Source organism: Ambystoma mexicanum, chromosome 7q (assembly GCF_040938575.1).
Source record: "Ambystoma mexicanum isolate Mex_15411 chromosome 7q, UKY_AmexF1_1, whole genome shotgun sequence".
NCBI classification, from domain to species: Eukaryota; Metazoa; Chordata; class Amphibia; order Caudata; family Ambystomatidae; genus Ambystoma; species Ambystoma mexicanum.
Window position 1 is genome coordinate 24,104,779 of NC_090941.1, and position 23,841 is coordinate 24,128,619.

Below are 23,841 nucleotides of genomic sequence, written 5' to 3' on the forward strand. Positions count from 1 at the left end.
ACACTATAGGGGGCACATGTACATGGGGATTGGATATGTGCAGCTGTGATGCGTCGCTTCGTGGTTGGTGGACACCGCCGGGTGCCAACGTGGGGTGGGCAGGTCAGCTGGGCTCTTCCGGGAGGCGCTGTCCGGTCAGGTGTGATCAGTGTCATTGATGGACGTCTTCCTTGGCTTTCTGCCCTAAGGGCCAGGCACACCCCATTCATTCAATGCTGCAATGTCAGTTGCCCTGTAAATCCTACAATAGGTTATTCTACAGGTTAATACAACACAGGAGGAATGCGCATTAGGTGGGGTGCTGTGGTGGTACATCAGTACAGGGTTGCTGATATCCTGTTGACTAGGTACCATCGGCCAGGGGGTAGGGTCTCAGGGCACGGGGTAAGCTGTCCGAGCTTTGGGTCTCGTTAGAAGTCATGACGGATGTTTTTACATATGTTGGTGCAATATTAGGTGTCTTATTTTACAAGCGTCATTAATCTGGGGTGAAATGGTGGGTCGTGGGACCTATGAGGGGGCACATCTGGCCTCTGGTTATGGCCGGATTTTGCTGCTGCGCTGTAAATAATTCAGATGGCTGTTTGTGGCCATGTGAGCTGCGGGGGAATGATGAATGCTTGAAGCGGCTCCAGCCGAATTGGGGGAGGTGAGGCGGTGTAGCTCAGGCCTTTGATTTCTCTGGCAGGCTTCAATGGGAAGGGAGGGGAAGTGACCTTGGATATGCCCACGATGATACTCTTCTCGTATGCTGCAAATTATATTGAAAACAAAGGGATTTGTATAATGTATAATGCTTATTGATTTTCTAAAGGGTTACACGTCCATATTCTTTGCACCGTTACATAGTAATTTTTAACATGTTAACTATACCAACATTTCTATTAATCACTACAGGGTAAGTATATGCAAAAATAGCAGCTCTTGCATTATATGGTAAACACGATACGTGAGGTAGCATTGGGGTTGGTGGAGCACGCAGGAGCAACAGACCAATACGGTTGAAAGCAGTAATACACATTAAACCTGTAGATTTGCACTTGATGGTATCCTATGGATCTCATTTAAGCAATTTACATGAGCTCACAATACTGTAGCGCTTGTGTTCCTTTGCACTCTAGCAGCAGCAGGGTAGTCATGGCATAAGGACTTGGTATCACTCACTTTACATTACCCCTAAAGAAGCACATAGTAGGAGGCCAGGGGCCCTGAGTGTGTGCACATTTTGAGAGGGTTTGAGTGTCGTGACCATGTGGTCACACAATGACACATTCTTTTGTTCGTACAGTGTTCGTAGATTTTTGACACGGAGGTCGTGCAGAAGGGATATCATTGTAATCCACTATATGTATATATGTATGAGCAGTTTCTTGGTGTGGGATTAAGGCTTTTGTTTCGTCGAGGATGGTTTACAGTTATTTTCCAGGCCAGCCCCGCTGCCCGGGTCACGCTGAGGATAATGAAGCACTGCGGAAGGTGAAAGATACAGTGTTTGCTCTAACACTAGCTCATGTCCGACTGGTTGTGGGAATAGGCTTTCAGCGGATCTGCCAGGGAGTGGAGGCAACAGGGTAGACGAGGACTCTCTGAAGGTGGGGGCCGTGCTGCGGCGCACATGGAGTCATGTCTTAAGATGCCGTTCTGGTTTTCAAAATGGTTCCCAGGCTCTAGCCTAATACAGTACGTTTGGTCCATGTGTCGGCCAGTGGTCCACCCACCATGGACATCACAAGGAGGGGACTGTAGGGGAGGGGGGGGTCTCTTTGACCTGTCCTCCCATACACAACTACAATTCAGAAATTGACGATTATTCTTTGTACACTCCTGATAAGTAGAAGTTGTTCTACTCCCTGTAAATGTGAGATTTTCTCCATCCGGGTTCCCATTCTTTAACACTATTCTTCAGATGGTTCCTGGGCTCTACCCTCACTTCTTCAATCAGTTGCAAGTTCTGTTTGGGATGACAGCTTTTCAACTGATTGATATGTACCCATTTCTCTTCTGTCTGTTCTCCTTTTGGGAGGCACATCTTACAGGTGAGATTTTATCGACCTGCACCAAGAGGGGAGGAACTTCGTCTCTTTGGTCTGGTTCCTTTGGAAATTGTACAGGTAGCCCCGGTCGCCTACTTCGTACTCTATCTTGTTGGTCTTTAAGTCATAGTGGGCTTTCATCACCTCTGCCGACTTTTCTAAATTTCGCTGAGCGTAAGCAAGTGTGTGCTGAAGGGGTTTTCGTAAATTCTCAATGTACTCCTGGGTCGTGGACGCATTGATCAGGATCTGCTCTTGATGTCTGCAGAGCAGATGCTCGGGTAGCACCATTTTTCGTCCAGTCATGAGCTCGAATGGAGAAATTCACAGAAGATGGTGTAGACCTGATGGCCATCAGGACAAGCGGTAATCCGTTTTCCCAACTAGGTCCAGAGTCCGCCACAAACTTCTTCAAGATGCCCACAGTTATTTTATTGTACCTCTCAACTCCCCCGCTCAGCCAAGTCATTTCCAGTTTAGTCTGGTCCCTCTATTTTTGGAGTGACCTCTGATCTTTTTCCAATAGATGGTCATCTCATTCGAGATGATCAGATAATCAATTGCTTGGATTAATTTCCCATGCTTGAGCTTTATTAGCACACAGCATGCCTTGATTTTTCCAATTAATCGGGTGCTCCACGAACCCATTCCTGACCTAATCTGAATCCGTCATTATGACCAGTTCTTTGAGTTGGTGTTGCACTGCAGTGAGGATGGCTTGATGTACCACCATCAACTCTGCCACCTGACTACTTTTGGGACCTATTTTTTACCCAGCAGAGGGCTCTGGGGCTTCATTCACCCAGGCATTCCCAATGCCAGCCACCAGTTCTTTTTCCCTGTGATTATCAACATGGTAGGAGCACCCATCCACATAAACTGTGGGTATCGCCTGGCACGTGTCTTCCTCATAGAGGTACACCTCCATATTGTCTTTGGTCTGTAGACTTTCGTCCTCGAGACAGTTTGCTTGAGCAGTCATGGAAGGCAGCCAAACCTTGTGCTAGGGGACTTGTTTTGTCCATATCTGACCTCCACAGGAAAGCCTTGAATGGACAGAATCCAGGAAGTAATTCTGGTATTACTCAAGTTTCCTGTTCAGATTTGGTCACTTTGGAGAGATTTCAAGCACTGGTGAGGAGTCTCGACAGTGATGTGCTCCCCCTGAATGAACGGGCGGTAATTCTTCAATGCCCACACCATTGCCAGGAGTGCTTTTTCGCAATCGTTGATTTTTTTGCTCCACAGAGGATAGTCTTGCTCACGTACAAGATTACTTTGTTGACCTTGTCGTTCATTTGGTATAATTTTGCCGGTAAGCAAGTATTTGAGAACCCTGTCTCCAAGAAGAATTCCTTGTTCTTTATGGGGTAAGCCAAAAAAGGCACCTAGGAAAGGCTTCTCTTTTGTTGTTTTACTACCTCGGATTGTTCTGGACCCCACTCCTATTTGACCCTGGCCTTTAATAAATGGACCAAGTGTTGTGTGACCTCTGCATAGTCCTCAATTAACTTTGTACTATAATTAGTGAGTCCAAGAAGGCTTCTTAGTTCACACACAGTAGTAGGGTCTTTCAGTTTCAATAATGCTTCCACCTTTTTCGCCTGGGTTCAAAGTTCACGTGGGTCTTACACCACTGTGCTTTCTGAAAGGACAGTTTTGCTCTGGCATTATGCAACAGTGTCAGAACATAGCGTATTACAGCTATATGTTCCTCCACAGTTGAGCTCTTGATTAAGACATAATCTACATAAGCTAGGTTTCCCCTTTCACCCAAGTCGGGCATGGCCTTATGTTGGAAGATGTTAAATTTGTTGCCAGTGTTTATGCATTCAAAGGGGGTTCGGGCCCATGTGTATTGCTGCCCCGCCCCCCGAAGGTAAAGGCAAGTTTGTACTGGTCTTCCCTACTCACGGATAAGGTCCAGTAACAGTTGGTCAGGTCAACGGCGGTATACACCTTTGACCCTTGGATCTGGGCCAGTCTGATCAATGTAGGGAAGGGGCCATCTTGACATGTGCACTCGTTGGTTTAACTCACTAAGGTCTGTGCAAAGTCTCCATTGGCCATTAGGTTTGAGTATCCCCAGTACCGTGTTGTTAGAGGTACTGTGGACTGGACAAATTATTCCACGGGATTCTAAGTTTTTAGTAATCTCTGTGAGTGATTCCATAGACGCGAGAGGCAACCGATATTGCTTCACAAACCCTAGAGCCATCTCAGGTTCCGTAAGTATGGAGGTTGAATGTGTATCTGTGCGTCCAGAGTCGTACGAATCCATGGCAAAGATATCCCAAAAATACCAAAACACCTGTTTCAGCTTCTGCTTTTGCTCCTCAGTCTCAGAGGCATCAGCGAGATTGATTCGTTCTTCGACCATTTGCTTAAAGCCTGGAAATACCTTGGGTTTGGCAATTTTGGTGGTATCCTCCAGTTGGGTGGAGAGATCTCTTGTTATGGTGTTGGCCTGGACATGAGGTTTCAAGGATGGGAGGTAGTCACTGTTGACTTGAAATACCACCTCATCCTTCCTGATGTCACAGGTCACCTCTTCCCCACCATAAGGGCAGGAGGAGTACACCAAGTAATTCCCTCCCTTGCCGGGTGAAAATCTTTTCCGGAGGGAAATAGTCATCAAAATTGTAACAGTCATTTGGAATTGGTCCAATGATCTAATTACCAAAGTCAATAGAATAATTTTGGGCATCAACCGCCATTCCAATAAAGGTGCCTGCACCCAAAGTGATACTTCTAGGGTCGCTGTTATCCACCAATAGTCTAATGGTGTCATGTTCTAGGTCAACTAGGGGTGTCGGATGTAAATACAAACCTTGCTGTTGGAGGTGATAATTCAAATTTATATAAGAGTCCTTGTTTTTGAGGTTCTGTCCTCGCTTAATTTTTAGGGGAATTGTAAATTGTCGTACCTGTCCTGAGATGGTGACCTCTTCTCCCATTTGAACTTCAACCGCATGCGGCAGCAATTGAGCTGACCGAAATGCTTTCTCAATGTTGTCAAAGCCCATGGGGTTACCCCCCAGTCGGGACCAGGCTTTGTTATTAATTAGGTCCAAATTAATTGCGACTCGATTGAGAAAAGTAAAAGGCGGAGGGGACATCTCTCATAACCCAACAATTCTGTTCTATGCTTTTGTCACCAATGGAAATGTTTAGCAAGCACCTGCTAGGCAGGAGATGTTTGGAATTTGGAGTTTATACACTCATTTCCCACTTATCAATCAGCTTCAGCTTTGGAATGGTCTAATCATTTGGGAGTTTCCTGAATAATGCTTACATGATAAAGCTTCTTCTGTTATTCAGGCATACTCTGGTGAGAACAGGCTCCACCCCCCCTCATTTACCTGAGTGGGGAAAAACAACTGTTCACCCTTTATCTGGATGTCGGTTATACTTTGAGCTGGTTTTTCATCATCTTTTATCATGGGATTTGGGTTTTCTTCTGATTGTGGATTGGTATACAATTTCAGAGTATTTCCTTCCAGTGTTGAATGCCACTTAAAACTGGGAGGAAGGTAAATTGAGAAAGGTTCCCATCACCTGTTTGCTCTCCTACCGAGATGACAGTGATGTCTGGGACTTCATTGTTCCTAAAGTGGAATTTGAGGGGTTTGGGTCCTCCGACGTATTGTATATCTGACAGTAATCACCACATCTGTGCTGCTTCGGAAAGTTTTCTGCGTCTTGCGTCGACGTCGATAAGCTGTCCTTGAGGACCTCCGTCGAGCCAACGTCACCGGATGTTATAAGTAGGACGCATGACGCCCGTAACCTCGGTTCTGTTTTTTCCACGAAAGTGTTTGCTTCTGAGATCTCGGCGCGCCTCGGTTCTTCTGAATTCTGCTCTTTCGGTTCTTTGAACCTGTTCGTTGTGAAGATTTCCATGATGTCATCGTCTTCTTCCACCCCGCAGCCGGGCTTTAAGAAGTGTCGGGTCTGCGGGTCCAAGATGTTGTTGACTGATTCGCACAACGCCTGCCTCTGGTGCCTTGGTGAGGACCACGACACGGATGACTGTGCAGACTGCCAGTCGCTTACATCGAAGGCCTTGCGGGAGCGTAAGAAGAAGCTTTCTGTAGGTAAGGTGGCCAAGCCCCGGAAGTAGAGATCCACTGGGCTTTCGACTGACGATTCGAGGATCGACTCTCTGCATCGTCGCCGCAAGTCCGGGGGGGTCTCGGTCCAGGAGTAGGTCCTGCCATTCCTCTGCCTCTTTGAGGCACTCACGGAAGTGCCGTCACTGGTCGCCTTCCCCGTCCTCGTCCGAGGACTCCGCCCGTCGGCGGGTGGCTTGTCCCAACAAGCACTCCACTCCTGCGGAATGGGATTCATTCCGGCAGGAGATGTTGGCGATTTTTCAGTTGCAGGGCTCCGTTCCGTCCGCGCCGTCGAAAGACGCCGGCCGTGACCATGCTAGAGACACTACTTGCACGCCTTCGGGCTCGAGTGGTCGTCGCGATCACAGGGCACCTTCGAGGTCCCGGTCAGACAAGGATGGTCGCTCTAGACATGCCTGCCCTCGAGGACTGTGTCGAAGCCGTCGGCGCCACGCTCGACGTCGATGCTGATTCTATCGACGCCTTTCAAGGCTGCTTTGTCGGGGGTACCCCGTGGCACGGAGGAACCACCTAGAAAGGCTATGGCCAAGGCCAAAAATGTCTTTGTCCCTTTTTCTGTGCGCTCATTCCAGCCTCTGGGTCATATTTCTGAGGTGGATGAAGGGTCTGAGGATGGTATGGTTCCTGAGGAGGTGCCTGACGAGATTTTGTCTGGTCATAGCCAGATTGAAGACCTGCGGCAGTCGTTGCACGATGCCGGTGGTCTGGACACCTCTCCGGAGGTGGAGTTCTGTAGGCCTGAGCCTGGCACCCATGCCGAGTCCTCGTACCGGCGCCTTATGTCGAGGGTCACAGAATACTTGGGGTGGTCTGCGCCACCAGTGGATTTTCTGCAGGATGACCTGACTGATATCCTTGAGCAAGGTCCACCAACTGACCGGGTATTGCCATTCCATATGGCCTTGCAGAGAAGGGTGGCAGCAGCCTGGACTGCTCTGGAGAGTCTCCTGGCAGTGAGCAAGTCTTTGCCGCGAAAATACCGCCCAGCCAGTAGCGACCCCTGCTACTTGACCACACACCCCACTCTGGAGAGTTTGGTGGTGCAGGCGGCTACAGCCCCAGCAAAGCAGGCATTGTACCCTACCCTACCATCCCTCCTGATATGGACGACAAGCGTTTTGATGACTGGGCAAAGAAAGTGTTTTCTTCAGGGGGTATGGCTTTACAGGCAGCCAACTCTGTGTGTGCCATGTCACGTTTCACGCACACTCTGTGGAACTGTATTTCGTTAGCGGCTGAACTTATTCCCGAAGGGGAGGAACGGGATGGTTTTCTTCCTATTGTGCAGGATGGCAAGGATGCCATGTGTGAGTCCGTTCAGTCGGGTCTGGACATGGCAGATTGTGTCAGCCGGTCCATGGCGGCGAGCACCGTAATACGCAGGTTTGCATGGTTGCGGAAGTCGGGGTTTGCTCCGGATGTGCAAGCCCATCTCCTGAACATGCCCTTTGATGGTGAACATCTTTTTGGCAGCAAGGCTGACGAGAGCCTTGAGAGGTTGCAGACCTCCAAAGCTGCAGCAAAGTCGTTGAGTGCTGCAGTTCGCCTACCTCCGCCTTTTCGTCCTAGGGGACAGCAATGGAGGGGAGGTTCCTTTCGATATTACTCCTCCTTTGGTAAATCGAGAGGAGCTGCAAGTCAAAGGGGCCACTGTAGGAGTACCAGAGGTGGAAAACCGGGTACTCGAGGTGCCAAAGCCGCTCGGGTATTTGCCTCTTTGCCCTCGGGCACTGCTGCAGCCCCTTCAGCTCAGTCATGAGGCCATGTCCCATGGTTCGCCGGTTGGGGGAAGGCTGGCGCAGCATCTTGTAGAGTGGCGTGCCATTACTTCAGATGTGTGGGTTCTGGAGATCATAGCCCATGGCTACTGTCTTCCTTTCCGGCAGAGGCCTCACGACAATCCACGAGGGAATCTCTCTTTGAAGAGTCTGGATCCGCTCCTTGCGCAGGAAATACAATCCCGGCTGGAGAAAGGCGCCATAGAACTGGTGCCTGTAGCGGAGAGGAACAAGGGATGGTATTCCCCTTATTTTTTGATTTCGAAGAAAGACGGGGCATTGAGACCCATCATGGACTTGCACGGTTTGAACAAGCTCCTCAGGAAGGACAAGTTCAAGATGGTTACTCTCTCTCAAGTCCTCCAGGCCCTTCAGCTCCAGGACTGGTTGGTGTCTCTCGACCTCAAGGACGCTTACTTTCATGTGCTTATCCATCCCAAGCACAAGAAGTACCTGAGGTTCGTGGTTGGAGACTCGCATTTTCAGTTTCGGGTCCTGCCATTCGGATTGACCTCCGCCCGAGGGTCTTCACCAAGCTCATGGTGGTGGTGGCAGCGTATCTCGGCAAAGGGGGGATTCACGTCTACCCGTACGATTGGTTGATCAGGGCGCGCTCTCCCGAGCAAGTCCTGGATCATCTGTCCGCACCTGCCACTCCCTTCACAAGATGGGCTTCTCCATTAACTTAAAGAAGTCCTACTGGACGCCAACTTGGCAGCTCCAGTACATTGGAGCAGTGATCGACACATCCCTGGGGCAGTGTTTTCCTCCCCAGGTGAGGGTTCATCGCATTCAGCAGATGGTGCACAAGTTTCAACATGCCCAGAGTCTCCCAGCGGTCAAGTTCTTGAGGTTGCTCGGCCTCGTGGCATCCTGCATTCATCTGGTGCCAGAGGCCAGGTTCCGGATGAGATCTCTGCAATGGGCTCTCAAGATGCAGTGGTCACAGTCCTCCGGCAGGATGTCGGACCCCGTTCAGGTGCCGCCCTCGGTCGCCCGGTACCTCCTGTGGTGGGCAGTCGAAGGCAATCGGATGAGGGGGGATCCATTTTGGCTGCCCTGGCCGGAGTTGACGATCGTGACGGATGCGTCCCTCACGGGATGGGGAGCTCATGTCTACGAGTTGACAGTCAGCGGTCGTTGGCCTCTGTCGGAGTCCAGACTCCATATCAATCTGTTGGAGCTGAGGGCCGTCCGGCTTGCCCGGAAGGCTTTTCTGCCGACTGTGCGAGGGAAGAATGTCCTGATTCTGACGGACAAAACAGTGGCCCTGCACTACCTCAACAAAAGGGGGGGGGGCAGGGTCACTTCCTCTGTGCAGGGAGGTAATGCAGCTCTGGTTCTGGGCCATCCAGAAGGAAGTTTCGATCTCGGCAGTTCATCTGGCCGGAGACGAAAACGAGACGGCGGACGCTCTGAGCAGGCAGAGCGCGATCTCTCACTAGTGGGAGCTGGCTCAGGTGATGCTCATGGAGATCTTCGCCCTTTGGGGGACCCCACAAGTGGATCTCTTTGCCTCCAGTGTCAACCGGAAGTGCGAAAGGTTCTGCTTGCGAGAATTTCCTCCAAAAGGGGCCTTAGGAGACGCGTTCGTGGTGGAGTGGTCCTTCCCACTGCTGTACGCGTTTCCTCCAGTCCCCGTCATCCCCCAATGTTGCGGAGGGTATAGAGGTTCGGTTCCCGGATGATCCTCATTGCTCCGGCATGGACCCGGAGAACGTGGTACCCGGACCTTCTAGACTTGTCCATCTGCCCTCCACGTCGTCGTCCCTACCGAGACGATCTGCTCTCACGGGAGGGTGGGGGTCAGGTTCTCCATCCAGCGGTTAGATCCCTCAACCTTCACGCTTGGCTTCTGAAAGGTTGAGGTATAAGGATTGGGACCTCCCTGAAGACGTGATGGAGGTGTTGCTTTCAGCCAGACGGCCTGCAACCAAGTCCCTGTACCGTTGCCGTTGGAGAAAGTTCTGCGACTGTTGCAGGGTTCAGAATGTGGATCCTTTTTCATGTGACATTCCTGTGGTTCTGTCTTTTTTATGCTTTCGTTAGCCCACAAGGGCCTGCAAGTGGGTACCATTAAAGGTTACCTGGCGTCGCTGTCCATATTTAAGCGCTCATCTGAGGAGTGTTCTTATTTCAAGATACTTTAATTTCTCAGTTTCTCAAAGGGCTCACTAATGTGTTTCCGCCGTCACCTTTCCAGGTGCCTGGTTGGGATTTGAACCTTGTTCTAAAATTTCTAATGGGTGCTCCATTTGAGCCTTTACATTCTTGTCCTTTGAGACTGTTAACTCTTAAAACTGTATTTTTAGTTGCGGTCACTTCCGAGTGAGTGAGTTGCAGGCACTTTCAGTTAAGCCACCCTTCATGGTGTTTCATAAGGACAGGGTTGTCCTTAGAGTTCGTCCTTCCTTTCTTCCGAAAGTGGTGTCGGAATTTCATTTAAGCCAGAAGGTCATTCTTCCGGCATTTTATCCTCTGCATCCTGGTAAGGAGGAGGAGAGGCTCCATAGGCTGGATCCTAGGAGGGCTTTAAGTTTCTACATTTCACGCATGCCCCGGGTCAGAGTGGACGATCAACTCTTTATAGGTTACGCTGGAAGGCGTTTGGAACAAGCTGTTACTAAGCAGACTTTGTCTAGATTGATTATCTTGGCAATTTCGGAATGTTACCGCTTGGCGGGTAAGGACCCTTCGGTTGGCTTACGGGCCCATTGTACTAGGGGGTATGGCTGCCTCTACTGCTCTGCAGAGGGGGGGTTCCTATTCAAAACATCTGTGAAGCAGCCACTTGGGCTTCGGTCCATACTTTTGTACGACACTACTCACTAGATTCTATCCATGGGCGGTCCTTTGCTCTGCAATTTGTTTGGACAGTCTAAATTTCTATATTATAAATTCTTATTCCCTCCTCTATACGTTGGTACTGCTTTGGGAGTCTGTCATAGATATGGAATACGTTGGAGGACCCAATCCCCTCGAAGAACAAGTTACTCTCTTTCCTCGTAACGTTCTTTCGATGGGATGGTCCGACTTATTCCATATCGCTCCCTCCCTCCCTACCTGCCCCGCTACAGAATTTATGCGATTGCAGCTTACGTTTCCGCAAGGCTTTCTGTGGTCATACTGGCAGTGGTTTGGTGCCACACGTTCTGGGGGGGAAAAACTACAACTGAGGCTACGTGCGTCCTACTTATAACATCCGGTGACGTTGGCTCGAGGACAGCGTATCGACGTCATCGACGCAGGACGCAGACGCCGAACATTTTCCGAAGCAGCACAGCTGTGGTGATTACTGTCATAGATATGGAATAAGTCGTCGGACCATCTCATCGAAAGAACGTTACCAGGTAAGAGAGTAACTTGTTCTTCTATTTTGTTGGATCGTTGTTCATTCATGTGGCATGTGCCATTTAAACTCTCATAATTTGTACTTAGTTATATTTTGATTGGCTGGTTAGTCTGAGTCCAGAGGACCTTGTTCACACAGTTAATCAGGGGTGATAACCTGCGAAGGATGTCATTCTCCAGTAGACAAGTTGTGCCCTCTGCAGTGACTATCACTGGGTGTTTCACCCTATGTCGCCCAATTTTGATTTCGAGATCCGCAGTCCCTTCAAAGGAAATATCATTCCCATCGAAGTTTTTGAGTTGTCCAGGAAGAGGTGTGAGGTGAATTCAGTGACTCTCCCCCTTCCTGAATTAATTTGGTCAAAGGCCTTTTTGGACAGGAGGGTGGCCTGGGATCCACTATCCACCAGCACTTATAAAGCACATTGACCCTGTACCTTGACAGATGCATTAAATCTTCCTTCTCTCTGTTCAAGGGGACAAAGAAAATTTGCATTTTGTGCCAGCTTGGCAGTTAATTTTTTTGAATTTGAACTCTGACACTGTGTGATCTTGGACAGCTTTCAGTGCTGTAGTCTGGGAATCTGTAAAGATTTTGCACCCAGCAACAAACTGGCTGGGGAAGTTGCCTCTTCCCCCCGATTCTTTGCTGTCCCCTTTTTCCGGGAGACATTTTACCCAAACCTGTTTGGGGGAGGATCCCTCATTGCTTTCAGCGTCCCCTGGGTGACTTCGTTGGGGTTCAAGAATTTGTAGCTCTAGGTCAGTTTACATACTTACACAGTGTAAGTCGTGGTCTTTTAGCACCCATTTTTCCTTGGGAGGGATCCCTCCATCCCTGAAAGAGATTTTCTTCCCTGCATCCTCCAGGGATTCTTCCCCTTCGAACGGGATGATGTGGACTTCCTCCACAAAGTGGGTTCTCTTTTGCTCTTGATTTCTCCTACTTACCCTTTGTTCCCTAGGTTTGAGTTTTTCGGGGGTGCGAGATTTGTCTTTAGGTTCAGAGGTTTCCTTGGGTTTTGTTCTGGTGAGAAAGGAAGCTTCCTCTAGGGCTTTGCATCCCCCTTCCCCCCAGGCTTCCTCCTCTGGAACCTGTTGGTTGTCAGCAGTTTCTCCCCGTCATTGATCTGGGGCACTAGACCCAGGTGTTGAGCTGTTCTGAGCCCTCAACATGCAACCCAGGTTTTGTTTCATTTTGACCTGGCGCTCCAGTTGAGACATCCTTTCTGGTTGATAGGGGGGTCTCGATTCATACCTTTGCTGCTCGCAGAAAGGGTAGCTGTCCCATCTCACAGGGTAGCTCGGGTATTGAGTTTCCCCAATAACCCTCCATCCTTGGTCTCCCCTCTGCATGATTTGGGAATCTATTGGCCTGAAAGCGGGAAGAGAAGAGGATTGTTCTAGAAATTGGGGTTTGAAGTGTATCTGGGAAAGAAACTTGGGTTGGGGGGTGTAGTAGTTCTTCCCTCCTGAGGGATGTTCTGAGGGAAGTTTTGAGGGAGGTTTCCTGAGGTTCTGATTGGACCCCACCTAGTGCGGGGGAGTTCATACATACCGTAAAATGGGTCTATTGCCCTTCTATCTAGGGCTGATATAGGTGGCAGGGTCATCTGGAGCATTGGTCGGATACCACGCCTTGCTACCACCCGATTGGGTTGGATCAGAGGGTCTCCTCTGCCTCTCATTCTGCTTATTAGTATTAGTGGAAGGAGTATTTTTAGGCCTCCCTATTTCCAAGTCTAATATGGAGGTATTTTTCACCTCTGCCACCTTTGCAGCAGTGGGTGTGGTTGATAGTTTGGGGTTTTTAGGATTATTTTTGTTTTCAGAGGGCTTTTGTACTTCATGAATCTGGGTGGCCGAATCCGGGTGGCCTGTTCTATCACCCAATCCAGGGTCCTACAATCCTAGAAGTCCATTACCAGTTGGGTCATAATGTATTTAGGGAGCGCTTGGAGTAAGTGTTAATGAACTCCCGGCTATTGGTGTTCACCCGCCTAGAGTTCTGTGCAAATACCCGCTTCAGCTCTTGCACAATCTCTCTAGGTGCTTTGTTTTCCCCACACTGCCGGTTGTAGGCGCCTTGCGGGCCTCCTCAGGGTTCCTGTGAACGGAGCAATGCTTTAAGATAGCCGCCTTATAGGTGGACCATCTTTGGTGATCTTGGTCTCCAGCCCTGCAAAGAAGCTGGAGTATTCCGGGAGATAATGTCCATTTGACGAACTCCATGTAATTTTGATAATTCTTTATACCAAATGATGTCATCATTTGGTCATACAGTTCTAGACGCTCCCATACTGAGTATTTGCCATTCTTGTGGTATCAGTCATAAAGCTCTTTATGGCCTTTATTTGCCGAATTGGGTCTTTCACAAGATCTCTCTCCTGTTTGGCAGACTTTCTTTTCCACTGTACCTAAGTGCACTCCCCTCTGACTGAGAGCTGCTACCATTGGTGGTCCACTCCCTGTCCTCTAGGTGCTCCCTACCTCTGAGACTGGGAATCCCTCACAGAATTGCAGGTTCTGGTCTCTTCTCCCCTGTGGTGCTGTGGGCTCTCAGGGTCACTTCCCTTGTACTCCCCTTTTTGCACATGGGAGTACTCCTCTTCCTCATCCCGGGTATGGTGGAGGATTCCCCCCTTTGTATCACAGAGGAACGGTCACTGGAGAGGGATTACTTTAGAACAGAGGGTTCTCATCCGTGTGGTATTGCTGTGCCACTTCTTCATTCACACTAAACTGCTCTCCCTATAGGAAGAACACCCTATCCCTGCCTATGTGGTGCCCTCTATCCCTAGGGTCTGAGTGTTGTAACTCCTATCTAACAGGGGATAGGAGAGAGGCTGTACCTATCTAAACTTCTTTCATACCAATTCTTATCAACACGCAAAACCATGCAACTACTAAAAAAACGATGCTGCAGCATGGGCTATTGGCGCTAATACTCTAGAGGCATAATGTACATTATATATATCTCTAATCAAATGGTAATGTGCTGTCCTCGTTTAGGATTTTTGTGATTTATTTTAATTTACCATTTACTGAGAGGCAGACACAACCATTATGAGCCCATGCTGAGTAGTCGGCACTGTAAAAATGCACTAGCTGGAGAGCATGCCTGAATAGGCTATAATAGGTTTACAAAATTTAGAAACAATGTCATTAAGTTATAAGACATAGCCATATCCAGGTCGATGGAATATTGTCTACAGCATAAGGTCAATCATGCCCTATGTGGTCGACCGGTTACAATGATTCTCATAACTTGGATCATCTTCTTCAGGATCTGTTGTTTGAGGTGGATGAATTCCTTAGAGAGACACTGGTCTCTGGAGCACTTCTGTTACCTAGAGGTAAAGGCACAAGAGAAGGAATCGGAGGTAATAGTTAGCCCTCTGACTGCAATACCCGGAACCCACATGGTGACTGGTATAGTAGTGTGATTCACATTTTAGTGCTTCTTATGAAAGGATAGACGATGTGCTATGAAACTACCGGGACCCATCAATGGGCACCGCGTTCATGCACTTACAACCAGAGGGACCCCAGGAAGGGGGGTGGGGCGGCAAGGGGGGGGATATTGGAAGTGGGAAGGCAGGTACAACTGGGGAGGCTGCCCCACACCAGGTGAGTAAACTAGACTGTGAAAGTGTCAGAGGTTACTACTACAGCCAGTGTACAGGATGCTCCGGATATCCAATCTAGGACTCTGTGGCCATATTACCTGGTGGCTAGATGGGCCACGTCGCTTAGTTGATTGGACAACACAATCAGGGTGCTGATGCCCGAATGGGTGGTGAAAATGTCTGCACTGCTAGACTCCTGAGGAGCAGTGAGAAATGGGAGAAACAGTCCAGTATAAGTGGATAGCCAGAATGGCTACTGTCACTGCAACTCAATCCAGCCCTATAATGTAATACTGCTTAAATTACCTTGATTAAAAATGCCGTGCAGGCGAGTTAACTGGCTGGTATGTGTGTCTGCCTAGCGTCTGTGCTGCCTACTTGGGAAGCGCGTCTGCAGATTCCCCTATAGGGGGGCAAAACAGACAGGGACAGAGTGAGACGTGTGCTCGCTCTGTGGGTGTCTCACTAAATGTCTAGTGTACCTGCGGAACGGACATAGTAAGGCTGCAGCATTATGTGCATCTTACCTCTCGCTTCAATGTCAGCGCGGTATCTGCCACTGCGTTTGTTCCATCAGGGATGTGGCGTTCTGATGTCTTCCTGTGCCGTGCATGGTGGGGGAAGTATACAGCATATGAAGGCTAGAATCTCTCCCTGTGCTCCTGGCCCCCATCTTGGATGTGTGTGAACACGAACCCGAGCCAGCAAATTTCCTTTTCCAATCGCTGATTTGTTTTTCTCTGCCCCCATCTCTTGGCGATACATAGAGGCCTGAGTTTTCAACTCTGATACCAGTGCTTGAGTAGCTTCTAGCACTTTATTTTGTACCAATACTTGGTCAAGGAGTCCCTTATTCTCCTCACAAAGGGACTCCTTTTCCTTCTGTGCATCTTGTATTGTCTGGGCATATTCAGACCTTCTTTTGCAGGAGACTAATCTCTGCCCTTTGTGAACTTTTGGCATGTGTTGCCTGCTCTGTCAAACTCTGCTTGCCTCACATATTCCATTAATTTTTCATGTTCTATCCTCATGTCAGTCAGCTCCTGAGAACATTACTCACTTTTCTCCATGTCCGTCCTTAACTGACGCACTTCCTGAAACAGGGCACTTTTCACCTGACACAATTTCCTATTCTCTTCCCTGAGCTGGTCTCTCTATTTGAAATTGTTGCGATCTTGGCGCATTTGATCGAATTCGCCCTGGAAATTGAGATCCCTAATGACTAGCTGGGTATTTTCAGCTTTCAGTTGTTTAATCTGAATTTGAAATGCGAAAATGTCCTCCAAAATAGGCTCTATTGTGCGCAACCTGCTTAATTTATTTTTGTTGACTCGCACTCTCAACACTTCCTTGATACTCCTCTTGCAGTGCAGAAAATTGAGGCTCGCACTCTAAATTCGCTTGCTGCTGTCACGTTTTCTAATTTTAACTCTGAATTTTGGCTCTGTTGTGCTTTTTCCTCTAATTGTTTCAACTCTCTCTGTGCTTGATCCAAAAGCTCAGATTGGTTTTGCACAGAGGCTACACTATCCTGGTATCTTTCTTCCATGATCATCATATAGAAGTACATATATGCTGTGAGCTGAGCCATTTTAATTTGCTCATCTCTGCTGTTCCGTGTCAAATAAGTCTGTCTGTGCCTGATGTAACGGCCCATTATCCTGCCATATGTGAACATTTGGAGAGGTAACCTCTTGCATCATTCTAGCTTGCCACCTTTCATGCTCCTGTTCCACCCATTCACCTTTAATAAACAATTTGGATAGAAGGTGCTTCGTGGCCATATTGATTTCTACAGTGCTGTGTTGGCTTTACTGAAGATGCTTTGTTCTTGGAGCCAAGGACGGTACCACAGCGGCTGGTGATTCTCCCTGCCTTGATTATTGACCCGGGAGGGCCCCAGGTATCTCCAACACACAGTGCAGGATTCTTCAGACTGGTTTCCTGGTCTTACACTTTCTATTCTCGAGGTCTCTGGAAAGTAGCGGTTCCATGTCAAAAAGGTCAAGGGAATTTCCCTCCTTGCGATCCCCTTTGGTTTTGCTGTCTTTCCTCACTTGCTCAGCTGCCATTTTGCAACTGCTGTTTCCTTGTGTGCTTTGCTTCGCTCAGCGTGTGCACATGTGCGCCACCTTTTATCCGTGTGGGGGGGGAAGTGTAATGGAAGTCAGGTGTGTGTAATGGTTTGTAATAGCCTGACCTTGCCCGACTATTTGGACATGTCAGGTATACTGCTCGGGTTTTCTCTCATAGCAGGCTGTCTGTGAGAAAGTGTTTGTGTTGTAAAAGGGTGGGGATAGAGTTTCTAAATATCCTACAGGGTAGGATGGGGTAAAGGTGTTACAGAGAAGGGGATACCGCGTCTCACCATCCGGTGTCCCACTCCCCAATGACCCCTCACCCAGGTGATCCTTGCACACTGGTCCATCCCCAGGAACTGGATCCAAAAGCAATGGCAGTTTCCTGGCCACCTAGATGACAGATGGGTGAGGGGTGAGACACCACCTGGTTTCTCACAATGCTCTGAGAAGACCTTAATCTCCCACGAGTGGTAACGGACTGAAGTCCCAGACAAGATCTTCACCTCCTGGGAACCCCTCGAGTGGATTTTTTCCTTTGCAGCCTCAATCAGAAGTGCAATTTGTTCTGCTTCAGGATATGTCCCACAGAAAGGGCTCCACGGCACACATGGATTGTAAAATGGAAGTTCGATCTCATCTGTGGTTCAGATCCCCCCCTCCTTTTGATTGCTCTCCAACGGAGGGTACTAAGTTACTGAGTTTCAGAAAAGACATAGAGCTCTTTATCGGTTTTCCTGGTGCTCGACTGAGAGGGCTGCTGCCAAGCAAACCCTGTCCAGATGGATAGTTCTCTGAATTTCTGAATGCTGATATGCCTTGGAGTCTTTGGGCTTGCCATTCCAGAGGCTTGGCAGCTACCTCTGCCTTGCAGTTTTGTATCCCGGCTGTTGGAGGTTTTCAGGCTGCTACGATGGCCTCCTTTTGCAGGTTTAAGTGCGAATTCCTGGATTCTTAATCTGGTTGAAGCGCCTGTTACTTGGAAAATGAGGACTCTGTGATAGAAAGGGCTGATGTACTAGAAAGAAAATTACAGAATGGTAAGTAATTTATTTTTCAGACATTTTAATTTTTTGTGAAAATTCACATATGTATAACACAGGATTTCCTTTGTCCATGTTCTACCTTTTCTGCTTTTAGTTGCCTCCGTCTACCAATGAGTGGTTTATCTCTGCTGTCGTTGCTTACACATCACTGGTGTTTTATAAATGATTACTTAGTTGGCTTATTTTGCATTCTGAAAAAAAGATTTACCTTCTTCAGCTTAGGCACATTGGCAAGCGTGCTTTCTTGTGTGGATTTAGGTGGATCATGCCCTACCCCTAGAAGCCATACTCCATGAACACTCTACATTTCTGGCCAATGTATCTGTCACAGGAGTGGTGATCTGTGCAAGGGGGGCTTTAGGTAATGCACTGGATTGCATGTAGCTTGGATTGGGCATAGTGTTCCCCAGGGCGACTTTACCAGGTGATGTTTGGGACTCTCACAGAGACACAGTTTAAAGGAGTGGAGTCATGCTCTAACATGGGAGCGACTGAGGCTACACAATCTGCTTCTGATAACCTGTCTGCTTTAGTCATTGGAGTAGATGAACGCTATTAGTCGAGGTTCTCTGCCACATTCACTAAAATAACAGGTCAACTTTAGCACAATGTGCAGCTGCACAAATATTCATATTTTTTAAAGTTTATCTGAAATACTGTATTGCTAATGGTGGCGAAAGCAAAAGCTCACCAACCCTCTAGACTCCAAAGTAAAGACTAAAGGTGTTCTGGTTAGATATATCATTGGAGACGTCACACATGCATGTTTTATCCATTTCAATGTTAGCTTATTGAAGACAAATCTCATCAACCAACCACTGAACAGTTGATCAATTTGTTTTTTTTTTATGTTGGTTTACAAAACTATTTAGTACAAAATGTAATTACTCATATTATAATTATTCATGAATGTAGAATGATTTCTTCTAAAATAGAAGAAAAAAGTCATCCGTATATTAATGACATACCCATTGTGGCTCAGAATTGTCAGTTATCACATAACATAAACTCGATTGTTATGATATTGGCCATTGAAGAAAAGGTTGCAGGATTAGATGGACTCCATACTTTTAAAAATAAATGCTATTTAATATGTTACTGTATTACATCGTCACTGATATATATTGGGTAGAACCGGTTAGCTAGTTTGCATCCTATCTGGAGGAACATAGAATTGCAACCATGTTCTAATATCACTTGAATTATATGGATGTTGTTTGTGTGATCTTTTAGTCCTATCTTTGCCGCCAGTTACATTGTTGTAGTATGCATCTACAATTGTAATTTCATCTATTTTATCTTCATTAGAATCCATGCTGTACTTGGATGGAAAACGACACTTTGAAAGCAGCAGTTCAACACAGAATGCTATGCACGAATAATGCACTGTCAGCAGATGCCTTGGAAGAAAAAAATGCATCTGAAATCATGTTCCAAAGATGATTTCTTTTACACGTAGAATGTACTAGATGGGGAGATGTGAATTCAAGGTGTTTCTTAAGTAGTACTGCTAGTCATGTCTGGACATTGGGATTGATACATTTTAGTAGGCACATGAACCATCCTTTCCTTTCTTCAGCTTTTCTTGCAGTTTAATATGAGGAGGTGAAAAATAATATAGTTCATCTTTTGACGGCACTATTCTTGCGTCTTTTAGTTTTCCTGGTGATCTAAAGCCACACAGTAGCCTGAATAGCACTTAATGGTATTGATTTTCTGTTATATTTGATTGCTTCAACTCTCTTGGCCATGAGAAGTAATATTCACAGGCATAACTTGTGGACTAAAAAATGTTGTGGACGGGCACTGCGACCTTTCCCATAATGATGTATTGTCAACAGATGCAAAGCCTAAACTTTTTTTTTATATGTAATTTAAAAATACATGAATGTCTTTTTAATATATCACTATTATGCATTGACCACACTATAGAAACACAATATTATTACATATCGTTTTGTTCATATAGGAAATGTGTAACATAAACCGTTTTATATCATGTTGCTACTGAAGGGGGCCTTACCAGCCCCTGTTGTTTCAAGTGACTCATTATGAAAACCAGAGCAATTTTACAGTTCTTTGCCAGCCTCCTCTACTTGTCTTTCAAATAAACAATCTATACAAACCTTTCATAAGCAATAGCACACCACATGACCAGGATACAAAACAGAGCACCAAATAAAGCATTATCTGTTGTATACCAAAAATTGCGCTATTTCCATTGTAAGGCTCACATGAAAAGCCTACATGCATAAGTATAAATCATGTAAACACACAGGAAAATAAAGAATATACTGTTTTCCCAGTGATTATAATGTAATATAGTCATGCTGTTAAAGATTCCATTCAACTTCTGTTATAGGAATTGTAATTTCACGATTTAAGCAAAATATGATTTGGAAGTAATTTGTGGGTCGTCATATTATGTGAAACGGGCTTCTCCTAAGAACTCCACAGCAAACCTTATCTGACTAATGTTGCCTGCCTTACATGACCACCAGAAAAACACAGGCCAACATTAGCATGAATATTTTAAATTGCAACCACTTTAAAATGTGAATTGTTTGTTTTCTGCACTGTCCCGTTTGCTTATATTATATCCCCATATACACTCTGGAGCAGCATAATTGAACACCATTACGTGGTATGAGACTTTCAAGTGGAAAATATATTACGCTTTACAAAGCTTGCAGGATTAGTTGTAGACTTGCTATGTTCCATCATTTTTTATTAGTTTTGGCTATTTGGTGGCGCTTCAGAGCCATCTAAAAGCCAAACGATTGCATTGGAGCACAGCTAGGAGGGAGGTGGCATGTGAGGAGGGGCACACAGCTTGTATGTGTTTGGTTCTTTACCCACTCATTGATTGCCCATGGCTTTAATAATTCCTATGTACATTTCCGCCCAGTACCTGGCCTTCTCTGCCTAGAACACATCCTCCAAGGATCTCTGGCCTATCTGAATTAAGCAGTAACATACTTTGTCCATTCCAGTATTATTTCTAAGCTGTCTGCTGAGGATGAATGGCTTATTTGCAGCTGTAAAAGGGGCTCCTTTTGTAATATAAATGTCTTAACCAAGTGTGCCTTCAGCCCCTTGTTTCTTGCACTGACGTCCTGTTTAAAAAAGCATCAGTAGATTTAACACTTTACTCGTATGTCCTGTCGCTTTTCCTCTATCCCTGAGAGCGTCTGGTACGGGAATGTTTTGGCAGCGTAACATTGAGCTTCCCCTTTAAATTTTGTATAGCGTGCCGGGGTGCAGCCCTGGGCGTAGGAACAACCACTAGCCCTGCCATCCAGTACCTCGCCTCAGTCCCATTTTCCACTCGGACCGGAAAGGACGTGGCAGCTTGCGTGGACATAATCTTTTGTGCTTTCCCGTGTTTTTTTTTTTGCTTTCTTTTTCACCGCCTGTCGGTGCCTCGCCTCCCCAAAGTGTGCCTCGTGCATCCTTCTCTGCATCGGACCCCCATGCACTTTGTTTGGAGTGCCTGGGGCCTGATCATCAGTGGGACGTGGGTGCAGCATGCCCTTGCTCCATGGTCATTGAATAATTGATTATCCCGCGGTCAGGGATCTTTAATACATCGCCTCCTGTTCATCTCAAGGACTTCCTGTCAAAATCTTTACATCACAATAAGGTAACCTCATACACCGAGGTTAGGCCTGAAGCGGTAAAAGCTACTGTTGCGCGTGCCGAGGGGCCCTCCCAGCATATTTACGAGGGGCTACCTAGCTGCGCTACTGCACCCGGGTACAAGAGGCTTCGTAAGCCTGAGGGGTATCGCTCAGACTACCAGTTCCATAACTGAGGGCCCTCCGGAGCTCTCTGAAGTCGGTTCCAGGCGTGAGAAGTCGCCTATCAGTCAAACGACTGAGGGCGTGACGCCTCCCGGAATCCTTTCTGAGGTGGGGGCAAAATCTACAGTGCCCAGTCATAAGTCACCGGCAGCACCGGTGACGGACTCTGTGACGGACTCCAGGTTTCTGCGCATTTCTCCTCAAGATGTAGTTTCGGGCCACAAAATGTCATCCAAACAAATGGCAAAGCCGACACTGGCTGGAAGCAGGCTCAGAGATGAGACTGCACAGGGTGCCTTCTTTTTCTGCGTGGGCAACGCATTGGAGTAGCAGTTCTTTCTCCCCAGGGAATGGCAGTGGCCGGCAGGCTACCGGATGACTGGTCGCCCCAGAGGTACATATACACCAATCGGCCTTTAGGATACCCAACGCAGGTCCCGAGATACAATGAGCCGGCCTGAGGGCCCAGTGCCTCAAAAGGCTGGGCCCAGCCCCCCCCCTCATGCCAATCAAGGGGCTTGTGAAGAAAACTTATTCAAACGTTTCCTGGCCCTTATTTGTTCTCAGCAAATGGTGGGGTACCTAAAGGATCAGATAAAGGATGTTCTCCTGCAAATGCTGCCTCCAGGGCCACCACTGCAGCCACCAGGTGTTCTGATCCCTCCGCTCTCAGCGGACCCTCCTCTTCTCCCTGTGCAGGTCCCTCAGCCCCTGCTGATGCAGGTGCCGCCAGCCCAGGCTCCAGCCCCACAGGGCGTTGATCAACAGGGGGAAATTCTGAGTTCGCAAGACGGGCGCTCCATGCACCCCACACCAGTCGCAGGATGATGCTGATAACAAAGATGAGGACGAGACATCGGCTTCAGTTGAGGCTTTCCATGACCGGCTTCAAGGCCTGGCAGTTTCTAGGGTGCCGTAATCAGAACGGGCGCAGCAGGAACCAGGGGGGTACTAGCGAAAGTGCCGGTTCTCAGATCGGCAAGCCAGAAGGACATCCCTTAACCAGAAAAAGAGGACCTGGGAAAACCGAGGTCAATTCCCAACTTAATAAATGGCTTGATAGCCGTCAGGCAGCTGGAGAGTGAACAGGTGCTGCTCACGGCTTATCCTCAGCCGTACATCTCGGTGGTGGCGGCAGCTTCTATACATTCCAAGCCTTCTGACTCCTGAGTGGCTGCGTCTGCTACCAGCTGTTTTTCTAAAAAAGACAAGCTGCTGGAATCCTTGAGGAATTCTTTTAATTTTTTTATCTCAATGCTGGGATTCATCTAAGACAGGTCAACGCTGAAGCACTACTCGCCCCGGCTAATCAAAAGTTGTGGAGGGAGATTGGTGATTTTCTCCTGGACTTGCCTCTGGACAAGCAGGCAGCGTGTAAGGCAGGTTTGGCCAAAGCAAGATCAATGGCGCAGGACCTCCTGGAGTACACTGTCTTCCACATAGATACCGCCAGCAGGGGCATTTGCGTGGGGGATAAAATGTGGAGGACCGCTGGATACATGCAACCAGGTTCTTTTCTGATGTACAGGACAGAATCCTTGACCTCCCCTTCTAGGGTTTGGAATTATTCCACTCGTCCAAGGATGACGAGCTTACAAAGAAAAAGACATCCACTCAGACGGCCAAGTCATTGGCTATTCTTACCAAACCTGGGCCTAAGCCCTTCGCTCAGGCCAGGGCAGGCACAACCGTACAGGTCTCCTATTTCGCACAGGAGGATGCAGCAACGTACCACAGGGTATTTTGCACCTCCCCCACCCCTCCTCTGCACCGGCCGCTAACAATAAAAACCAATGAGGTTCAGGGGCCACAACACTCCTGTTGGGGTTTGGTTGGCTTTGTTCATAAGCAGCTGGAAACGTTTTTTTCTCGAACTTCTGGATGCTTTCGCTGGTATCGCTGGGATTCAGACTTCCTCTTCCCTCCCCACCCCATGTTCCTCTACAGCTATGGAACATGCAGGCTGTGGAACCAGTGCCGCCTTTGG

General features: G+C 47.7%; 1 protein-coding gene across 2 annotated transcripts in view; it reads left to right on the forward strand.

Annotated features, from left to right (window-relative positions):
- ACOT9 (acyl-CoA thioesterase 9) overlaps positions 1–20,360 on the forward strand; it is an 872,728-nt gene extending 852,368 nt beyond the window's left edge. For both annotated transcript variants that reach the window (XM_069639309.1, XM_069639308.1), the window contains one exon: positions 19,360–20,360. In XM_069639309.1, coding sequence (XP_069495410.1) covers positions 19,360–19,433 — 74 coding nt within the window. In that variant the 3' untranslated portion in view covers positions 19,434–20,360. The remainder of the gene's footprint in view (positions 1–19,359) is intronic.
- The last annotated feature ends 3,481 nt before the right edge of the window (positions 20,361–23,841 follow it).